This window comes from Lagopus muta, chromosome 4, assembly GCF_023343835.1.
Source record: "Lagopus muta isolate bLagMut1 chromosome 4, bLagMut1 primary, whole genome shotgun sequence".
In the NCBI taxonomy this organism is placed as follows: Eukaryota; Metazoa; Chordata; class Aves; order Galliformes; family Phasianidae; genus Lagopus; species Lagopus muta.
In genome coordinates this window covers 29,981,447-29,991,820 of record NC_064436.1, presented here as the reverse complement: position 1 = coordinate 29,991,820, position 10,374 = coordinate 29,981,447, and the positions used below count along the sequence as shown (strand labels likewise).

Here is a 10,374-nt window from a genome sequence, read left to right as displayed (position 1 = left end):
ATCATGTTTTTCAGAATGAAATCAGTACTGTATGTTTTGAAAGACACCAACTTATTAAAATAACACTGTTTCTATTTCAAGTAAATTAACAAACTTCATTTCATCTTAAAGTCACAGAATCAAGTATTCTATGATTCTGTGGAAATAATTACATTTGAAGTCTGATTAGTTCAATGAAGTGCCAGGAATGACTGATTTCTGCAACTTTCTGATAAAAAGCTACTCCAGCAGTAAACAGAAAACCACCATTGATATTTAACCCCTATCTCAAAATACCATTTTGAAATTATTTTACAAAAATAAACGACTCTGTACCTAAATGACATAAAATTACAACAGTTCTTCACTTTTAATTCCTAAGCCATAATCTGTAAAAATCACCTTTTCTCTGGGCTGCGAGCCTGGTTACAGACCTGTAAATAAGATCAGTGACAAAGTCTATGACACTGTCAGTATCCTGAAAGGAAATTTGATGAGCTGGACTCTGTTTTATCATAAAAACCTTCACCATGGCAATCCAGAGACAAAAGAAGTTACCATGGCGTTCTCCCTTCTGGAATCATGTGAAGAACCAGCTCTATGGTGAATAGCAAACAGATAATTAACAATTTGTATAAAATACAGGATGACAATTAAGTGGTACTGTAAGAGCAAGCATATCAGAGTTCTACCTTAATGAAAATACATTTAGTGTTACTGCAGGGAAAAAAAAATGTAAATTTTGATAACAGGCAATAAGTAGAACAAATATTTACTGTCAGAGTAAAACAAACATCATTTTAAAGCAGCTGTCTCCAATGGTGCCCGTGTCTCTGATTGGAAAGAAAACTGCTTTCTTCCTACAAATGAAGCAGTGGAGACTCATTCAGTATTCTCTCTCTAGTAAGAGTTTAAAATAAAGTTTGCAGGTGCTGCTGAACCAATTCAGAAGTGGTGCTAAGAGATGGTTAGACTCGCAGTGAGTGTTCTTAACAAGCAAAATTCCTTCTGAATTACCAGTTCTGTTTCCTGAATGTGAAGTGGCAGAAATAACGAATGAAGTCATGATACGGGGATACTAAACTCTCTGTTTTTTTATTATTATTATTAAGAGCAATCAAAATACATCACTTAGTAAGGATCCACTGAGAAAAGTAAATGAACACTTCGGTCACATTTGACCTAAGAGGAAAGCAGAAGTTGTTATTAGATGTGGCCTTCACTGGTAACAACTACATTAGTCTTCCAAGACTAGGTTTTCAGATAAAGGCATAGTTTCATGGTAACAGAGGTAGGAAAAGGTATCAAAAATAGTCGAGCAAGTCTCTGAAGTATCTAAAACAAAACAAGCTTCTATTTCCTAACAGCACGTAACACAGAATTTTGAACTTGTTTTGAACTTTTTGTTTCACTTTTAAGTCAAAATAGTTGACAAATGTCTAAATAGGCTGTCCTACTTGAGTGTAGCAGGCATAGGAGAGATGATCCTCAAAGTTCAGTCCCAAAGCAACTCCTCTTTTTAAATACAAGTTAAAAAACTTACTGTCATACTGTAGGAATGAAATTTTTATTCAATACACAGATCTTTTAATTTGATGGGGACACAGAAAAGCATATCCCTTAAATTTAAAATAAAAATAACAACTGCAGTTTTAATTTACTGCTCTAGGACCGATGAGCATGCTTCTATTTCTCTTAGACTTGTTAAAAAAAGAAATACATTTATCAGCAGGAACCCCAATGAGAATGCCTTACAAGGAGAGGCCAGCCCAGACAATCTGCATTTCAGTTCTTCCAACAACGTCTAGTTTGTATGCAATGAATAATCAGATGCTAGATATCATTATAGTATGGCATAAAGAATAAATACCACCCACAGGCTGGTGAGGAGCAGCAGCACGCAGGCCCAGCCAACTTATGCATATGTATAAATCATTTGTCCTTAAAAAATTACCACTTTGCCTGGATTCCCTATGTCAATCTTACGAGAAGGAGTAAGAAAAGGTGCAAACAACAAGACCATCAGTACATATTCAAAGGAAAGACGTAAAACAAAGTTTAAAGAGCAAAAAGCTTCCATGCTCCTCTATATTTCAGCAAAGACTGTTGGTTAAAGTGCTTTCAGATCCTGCACTGCAGACAGGTTTGCAGAGCTGGCTGTTCGATAAGCTGTTCACAGTCTGTATGGGTATCTGCAAGGGGTTCCTGGAGCTGAACCCCTGAGCTGTTAGTTTCTGTAGCGGGGCATCTGTGGAGCTGGGGCTCCCTCTAAGGGAGCAGAGGAGGAGACTGTCATAAGCTGTCCTGCATGCATTTTCTCATTCACCCGCAGCTGACAGCCATCCTGCAGCATCCTTATAGCAATCCTTGCAATGTTTTTAGAGTCATCGAGTCCACTGTGAGGTCTCCCATCATAGCTCATGCCCAGCTTTTCGAGCATGATCATCAGCTTGGTCTGGTTCCTGGGAACCTGATGGAAAAAATGAACCATATTTAAGAATTAGGCTCTATAATGCACTGCAATATAAACAGATGCAGATTTTAAATACCACATGCTGCTTTCATGTTGCCTGTTGTTGGACCATTAATGCTTCAACTTCAAAGCAACTCGCTGAGGCAGGCATTCATTTTTCTGAGCTTGTCTAGACTCAGGACCATCTCAAGAACCTCTCACCATCATCAGCTCAAGAGGTGCCACCACTGGCAAAGGCAGAGGTCATGGTCCAGCTATGCTTAACAACCCTTATAAAAAAGGAATTACCAAAATGGCACAGCAGAGGGAATCAGGTTTTCTTTCTTTTTTTCTTCTCAGTGCTAAGGGATTTAGAAGTATCAGGATCTTGATTTTGGCTGGCCTCAAGTTTATGAATGTCTCCAAATACCACAGGAAACAGCGGCAACGCCTACAGCTGCCCATGTTTGTGTAGACAAGGAGACTTAGCTGACTTGCCCATGCAAAGTGCTACACCAGGAAATGCCCAACTTCTCTCCTCATTAACTATTAAATAAGCATTTGTCCTCCACAAAGGTCAAAGAAAAAACAAAGAGATATAAAAACTTTGGTTTGCTTTCTTGGTGGTGGCATTTGGGGTGGGGGAGAGGGCTGCTGTGTGGAGCCAGGAGTTGGGCTCGATAGTCCTTACACGTCCCTTCCAACCTAGGATTATGATTACATGGGCATGGGACATAAACAGTTTTCAGACCTTGCACAATACTACTACTAGATTTAACAGCTAGGCAGAACAGAGATAACACAGTTAACAAAACCCAGCAACACACAACTCCTGTTGTAACACCCACAAACTGGACAGGGGAGACACACCTGCAAGTTGTGGGTACTCCACAGGAAAAGCCACAACAGAGTCTTTGTCATTGATTTTGTCTGTCGGGATTATTTAGCGAGAGACTCAATTGCAGAACAGCTAAACACAAGCAGTGAACAACTGTAAGTTCTGCAAGTGTTTGCATAAATGCCAGGAATTAAAAGAAACTGATTAATTCCAAGTTATAATCTTCATTGGCTTTGAAAGTGTAACACTCCCACTGCTATACAGATAAAGAAAAGGGTTTGTCTGGCTTGAATCCCATGGGATTAACAGGACAGTTCTGTGTTCTAATGTGCTTCCAGTTGAAAAAGTCACGTAGAAATAGTGTAATATTCGAGGAGTGAACTCAGTAACCATGTCATATTTGCCCAGCACAAAGTAAAGATCTTATTAAATGCTTTTTTTTTTTTTTTTGAGTTTACATTTGATACCACAATCCCCTAAAGAGGAGACTGTCAGCCAGGTTCAAATCATATTCAAACCAATGGTTTTGCTACATTGACTTGCAATTCACTAGAATCTCTAATAACTTATTTTATGGTTATTTGACAGTGCAAGAAAGCAGTGATAAGAGATAACCCCAGTGCTGAACCAGGTATTATTTCCCTCTTGATAATTTGATGCAGCTAGATACGTCCTCATCTTTTCCTGTTCCCATCACCATGGAGATATCCAAGGGCAGTGATGTATTACTTAAGAACAGGAAACAACAACTGCAAAATCAATACAGATTTTTTCCAGCTAAGCTAAGCTTTGTTTTCAGTGAGATGTGAGCATGAAGAACACTGAAAATTAGGCATCAGGCAATCAGATTAAGTACTATAATTTCATATGACACAGGCAACAATCACAGGTACAAGAAGACATGAGACAAACTGCATTTTCCTGCAAGAGAAACAACAGTGGATGCACACCTTATAGAAGTTGCCATACGATTTGCGAATATTGATCCACCTCTTGGCAAATGAAGGGTGTTTGATACGGCTGACACGGCACTGGATACTCAAAAATTTACTCATATCCCAAGACCTTAATACATCATAGAGAAAAGAAAAACCATCAATAATGAATGATTTATATAGTCTCAATTTTAACTACTGCCAAGCTGAAGCACAAAAAGATGCCTGTCTTTGGTGTCAGGAGGAGGAAAACAGCTCAGATTAGGAAAAGCTGCCTACGGACGCAGAGTTTTTTAGTATTCCATTGTTAATGATAGAGAAAATAAATAGAAGGAACATTTTTACTATGATGGTTTCAGATCTGGCATAGTTGAAACAAAGAAGTAGCCTGCCAACTTCCCAGCCTACACATCAACTCTAACACAGCCAAAGGCTTGTACACCAGAGGCATAAACAGTTCCTGCAGAGCAAATGATACTTTAAATGTTCCTGATCACTCAGTATGCATCTCTCTCTCCTTAACTAATGTTATTCAATCAAGACTGTGCTTAGTTTTAGGAGAGCCAGACCCCACACACTTCCATCCTTCCTTTCTAAAGGGAACCACTCCAACAAGTTTACTATAGCTTGAAGCTTATAAAGCCATTTTTTCCTCTCCTGCAGCTGTCTACACAATCACTGCACCTATTTTCCTTGAGGAGCATCACTGAGGGGATTTCCCTGAAGAATTCCAGACATATTTTAAGCCCAACTAAGCTAGTGTAACTAGTTTTATACCAGTTTTGTCTCCATACTGCCTCTTTAAAAATCTTCTATTGCTCTCAAAGATACTAACCCAATCACAGGGAAAGTCAGTCAAATACAATTAGCTGTCAATTATCCAAATAATAGTAATGGCATTCAATCTTTAATTCACTCCTTAGTTTTAAGGTGTACACAGAACTCCATTGTAAAAATCAAGTCTCATGTGACAGCTTTTAAATGGCCTTACTGTTCACACCAGGCACAACCACATTTCAGCCGTAAAGGCTCTTCACCAGAAGAGGTGTGTGATTTATAGACATTATCCAAACCCTCAGGAATTCTGAGGAAAAAAAAGGCCAGCAGACAAAATAATTTTCCCACTTGGTAAATTGGATGAATTAAGTGTTTTGTTGTGCTTTAATTCATCTACTGTGATACTGCTGTGACACTACACACTGGAACAGGTTGCCCAAGGAGGCTGTGGATGCCCCATCCCTGGAGGCATTCGAGGCCAGGCTGGATGTGGCTCTGAGTATCCTGGTCTGGTGGTTGGCGACCCTGCACATAGCAGGGGGTTGAAACCTAGATGATTTTTGAGGCCCTTTTCAACCCAGGCCATGTTATGATTCTATGATACTTCTCAAACTGCTCATGCGATGGACTAGAACATTTCTCTGTGTTTTACTTGAGAATAGTCTCAGGGAGCTATAGCAAGACTCCTTCCCATGCTCTTTAGTTCAGCACAGCACTGTATTTTGCTAACCTAGTCAAGTGCTAAGATACACAGGATGCAACACAATCACAGCACCACCTTCAGATTCAGCAGAGAACAGGACCTGGTTAGAACTAAGTGCAGTATGAAAATCAGGTGGAAACAGAGAATTACAAATCAAAAGGACAAGAAGCCTACTGAACATCATCTAGTTGCATGCAGAAACTTGGAAAGGAAACTGTGCCACCTAGTGGACTTGAAGCTTCATTTCAAACTGTTCAGCTTTTCTGACTTACTTAAAACTGGAATAAAAGCAAAACAGAAGTGTGGTAGTCTATCTTTAACAATATTGTTACAAAGATTAAACATCATTTTGAAGCTTTAGAGCATGTTGGAAGTTACATAAGGACATACCCATCTGTCAACATGCAATAGCTGTACTTTGTTCCCAGTTCTCGCTGCCTCATCCAGTCTACAACATTCTGCAGAACTTGAGGAAATGTATCAGCTTTATCAACAATGTCCTAAGAGAACAAGCACAGGAGAGGTGAGGAACATTTATTTTCAGGAAAACACAGTGTGAAGGTAAGAACTGTACTGGTATACAGGCACTTGCCAAGTCAGTACAGTGCCTTTGCAATAACTGGAAGAAGACTATACATTAAAATAAGCAGGAAAGTAGGCAGATTTTTCTAAACTGAAAAAAAAAGCATCATAAAAACACCACTGAAAATCCAGACCCCAAATGGTACTTATAAAAGTAACCAGGCTGGTTGCCCACTGAACTTGGATTAAAGTCTTTGGGCTTATATCTCAGACTCCCTCTCATGTTACTTGATTGTAAGTTATTGTTATCCTAGGACTCCTTAACTCTTCAGAAGAAAAGTCTCAGAAAAGGAACCGCTGCAATTCAAAAGATGCATTCCCACACTGATGCTTACATATCTACATATTATTAGAAAAGGAATTTTCTTCCCTACAGCTCCTAATTACGCCTGGATGACCAACTTAGTAAACTGACTATCAGTTCTGGGGAAGTAGCTGAAAGGGGAAAAAACCAGGGCTACAAAAAAATTCTTCCAGAAGAATTACAAAACAAGTCTGAAAATACCAACACCACATCACATTTTCCTCAATTTTTCCCCAAGTAAAAACAAGCACAAATTACCTGAGTGATCCCTGTCAGACCAACACAAAATTCGGAAAGCTTGGGATTGATCTCTGGCTTCACATATTGCTGGAATGTATCCTCCTGTGGTAAGAGAATCAGTCAGCAGCAGCATGCTATGGAGCCTGAAAGGCAACTTCTTCTGCTTGCTCAAAAGACAATAATTAGTGGCTACAATCTAACGTAGCATCACAGATTACTGGAAATTCTCCAGTTAAAACTTCCAGGTATTTAATTGCACCATTAGTCAGAAGCATCTGCAATTTCAGTGTCTCACAATTTCAGTTAGATAGCAGGTAAGTTTCTCCTACGAGCAACATGCGCTGGTACACAGCACTTAGAACAGCAAATCTCTATGAGATAGTTTTAAAACTAGACTAGACAGCTCTCAGTCTGTAAGAAGAGAAGGCCTAATCCACTGAGAAGCAGAGCTTCTCTGAACCCCCTTCTAGAACTCTGCATTTCTCCTTGCTCACTGCTTCAGAGGAGACCATGGAACATCTTAATTCTTGTAAATGATAAATCCCTAAAGTCCCAGAAATAGCTTTGTGGATCTAAAAGCAGAGAGAAGGAAGAGGGGGAAAAAAAAGAGGGAGAGACTGAGAAAGTTTGCTTGTTATCAGTAGAGAGAGACAACAGCAGGGACAGCTTCTTTCAGACCAGGAAGTTAGCTTTGTTTGTGTGTAAGAGGCACAGAGGTCCTGGAGGGGGGAAAAACAAAGCTGCAATTTTTAATGAAGTTCAACGTCTATCTAGGAAATAATCTAGACTTTCTGAAGCAAAGAAGTTATAACAAAGAACAGCATACTGACTCATTATTAGGTCACTTACTATCTCCAAGGTATGTGTGTTTAATAAGACAACAGGAAACTCAATTATTTCGTGTATAAATTCAGGTGGGTTTCCTTCTTCACATGTTGCTTCAAAGTCAACAATGCAGATGTAGTCATAGTAGCTGTCTCCATTAACAGATTCTTTCTGCATCAGCTTCTGTTTCTTATAATAGTTCTTCAGTCTCTTCTTCAGCACATCCTTCACTCCTCTAAAGAGATAAGGAAAGTAACTAGGGTTACGCTCTCATTTAATCAATTCTTGCACTGTTGTACAACCACAGCTATACTCAGCATTCAAATGCTTATCATTTAAAGCCTCATTTTGAGCATTAGCACTTATGAAGACTACATTCAATATCATACTGTTAACACTCAATTTTCTGTGATAATGTAGAGGCTGCAATATCCCAGACAACTGATGTGCCTAGATAATATCTTTATTCTGAGAGAGGCTCAGAAGCACGGTGCAGACGCCCAGTATCTTTGCAGAGTCACCTCCAGTTCAGCAAACCTCAGCAGTCTCTGCTATTGTGCAGCCCAAGTCTTTGTAAATTGCTCATTAGTAACGTTTGGTCTAGGAAGCAGTACTGCTTCATTACTTCTCCTTGCGTCCCCTGCATGAAGGACTTGAACTTCAGGTATTTCTGTATCAGTGGCACAGTTAATTCAGAACCCAGCTGGAATGCCCACATTGTAAATTTGTGTCAGTTTAGATTTTAAATTGAGTTGATTAACTTGATTGAAATACCCTACAATTTCTTTCAGTTGTCAGAAAAACTTCTGGTTTTAGGTCTGACAAGTGAATGTAGTTAATGTTTCTTTTTAGCACCAATATTGCAATACCGAAGTACAGGTGCCAGAATTGCTACATGTTGAACCAGAGTTAAACAGACAAGGACAAATTATTTCTGGAAGATATTTTTGAAATCACGTATTTCAAATGAAAGTAAGTGAAACTGTGACTTGTAGTAAGTGATACTGTTAGAAAAGCAGCCCACTGATTTACAAAGAAAAAATGGAACTGGACTATTAAACCTGATGTTGAAAACATCAGCCTCTTCTACAAACACTGAACTGCCTTTTTCATTGTGATTTATTCTTCTGGTTTAATTCAGTGATAATATGAAATCTGACAGAGGGAAAAATTACTTTTTGTCCCTAACCAACTTATAAAAGAAGTTAAGAGACAAGGTGTTTTTTTGATTTAAATTATCTCAGAGGAAAGGATGGTGTATGGCTATCTGCTCAATCCCCTGCATCAGAGATGATGTCCCATTTGCTTACATGTGAGACTTATTCTGATCAACTTAATTAGTTGAACACAGTGACAAATATAAACAAACCCAAACTACTCAGTCTAAGAGAAAAATAAAAAACACATTTCAGAGTTTCTACAACTGAATAAAACAAAAAAAGAAGATTCATAACCTTGGAGGAAGTCACAAATACGGCATCTGCTATTTGATTTCTGCTTAAATTGAAGGCAGAATAACTGCTGGATAGCTGTGCAAATTATGGTTAAACAGGTTATGTTTGTATCAAAAAATGGTAACTTTCACTTGTTTGCATCACCAGGTGAGACAGCACGCATTTCTGAAACCACATGAAGCATTGCCATGCGCATTAATCCTGCAACAAAAGCTCCAACAAGATTGCACATAAACCAAACCACATAAACCAGTGTGAGATGGCACGGCACGCCTCCTCTTCACTTTGCGCTGTGTGTTTAAGCCTTAAAATAACCTTTCCTTCTGGCTCTACCATGCTCAAAGATAAACCTGAAGGTTCACAGCTCAGCCTAACCTGGTGTCAAGTTTGAACTCCGCAAGTTTACTTCTAAGCTCATCTCTGGTCATTCTGTTGATGCAGCCATTGGTCATAGCAATTTCTTTGTAAACGGGATCGCTGAAGTCATTCGGATTGGAAGCTGTGTTTTTCCCATTGGTTTCTTGATCGCTGACCCTGCACTGCAGCTTACCCTGCAAGGAAGAAAAGCCTGAAGGTCAAGGCATTTGCTAGATCGCTAACATTTATGCCCAAACGCATTAAAACCTCACACCACTGTACTCATGGTTGGACTGCACGAGCTCCCTTAGGGACAGGAAGTCAACTCAGCATCCAAGCCTGCTCAGAGCACCTCCGGCCTGCACATTTCCACAGAAAAACAAGGGGCAGAAGTCGAAAGGGCTGAGAGTACGTGCCCGAAGTAACGTCAAATCTAAGGGACGAAGCCGGACAGACAGTCAGAGCTCAAGAGAAAAGCTCGTTTCTCGGGTACGAGCTACCAAAACCTCGACGGGAGCGGGAGAGCTCGCTCATCATCTTATTAAGCCCCGTCCACGCTGCTTTCCCCGCGCAGCCGGGCGCACGACACGGGAAGAGCATCACGAGGCCCCGCGAAGGCCCGGCGCCTGCCCCGCCCACCCCGGCCCGGCGCCGGAGACGCTCCGGAGATCCGCTCCGCAGCCGGACGGGGCCGGCAGGGCGAGCAGGGCTCCGGAGGCCCGGGACGCGGCAGGGACGGGGCAGGCCCGGGGCGGGCGCCGCTCGGCGCATGCCCGGCACTCACCGGCGGGCGGGCGGCCTGCGGGCGGTTCTCCTTCTGCTCCTCCATGGCCGCGGCGCGAACGGCGGCCCGCTGGAGGCGGGGAGAGCGGCGGGCCCGCCTCGGGGCCGGGCTGAACAAACCGCCTCCTCCCGTCGGGCCGTTGGT

The 10,374-nt window shown here is 41.0% G+C and overlaps 1 protein-coding gene across 3 annotated transcripts; it reads right to left on the bottom strand.

The window, feature by feature from the left end:
- Positions 1-1,047: 1,047 nt before the first annotated feature.
- Positions 1,048-10,363, bottom strand: ERI1 (exoribonuclease 1). 3 transcript variants are annotated; one of them, XM_048941799.1, is made up of 7 exons: positions 10,231-10,363; positions 9,465-9,640; positions 7,660-7,870; positions 6,829-6,912; positions 6,075-6,184; positions 4,220-4,334; positions 1,048-2,449 (listed from the first exon to the last, which is right to left on the bottom strand). In XM_048941799.1, exons 1-7 carry the CDS (start codon positions 10,273-10,275, stop codon positions 2,207-2,209), a joined length of 984 nt encoding a protein of 327 aa, XP_048797756.1. In that variant the 5' UTR covers positions 10,276-10,363; the 3' UTR covers positions 1,048-2,206. The 3 variants fall into 3 exon arrangements, with proteins under 3 accessions (XP_048797756.1, XP_048797758.1, XP_048797757.1); XM_048941801.1 differs by lacking the exon at positions 10,231-10,363 and adding an exon at positions 9,863-10,134; XM_048941800.1 differs by lacking the exon at positions 10,231-10,363 and adding an exon at positions 9,724-9,826.
- Positions 10,364-10,374: the final 11 nt, after the last annotated feature.

Excerpts from the sequence above, each read along its gene's own strand:
- ERI1 (XM_048941799.1), bottom strand. The coding sequence starts at position 10,275 with ATGGAGGAGCAGAAGGAGAACCGCCCGCAGGCCGCCCGCCCGCCG. Across the intron at positions 6,185-6,828 it reads GTCTGACAGGGATCACTCAG|GACATTGTTGATAAAGCTGA; the intron begins GTAATTTGTGCT and ends TTGTTCTCTTAG. Across the intron at positions 2,450-4,219 it reads CGTATGGCAACTTCTATAAG|GTTCCCAGGAACCAGACCAA; the intron begins GTGTGCATCCAC and ends TTTTTCCATCAG.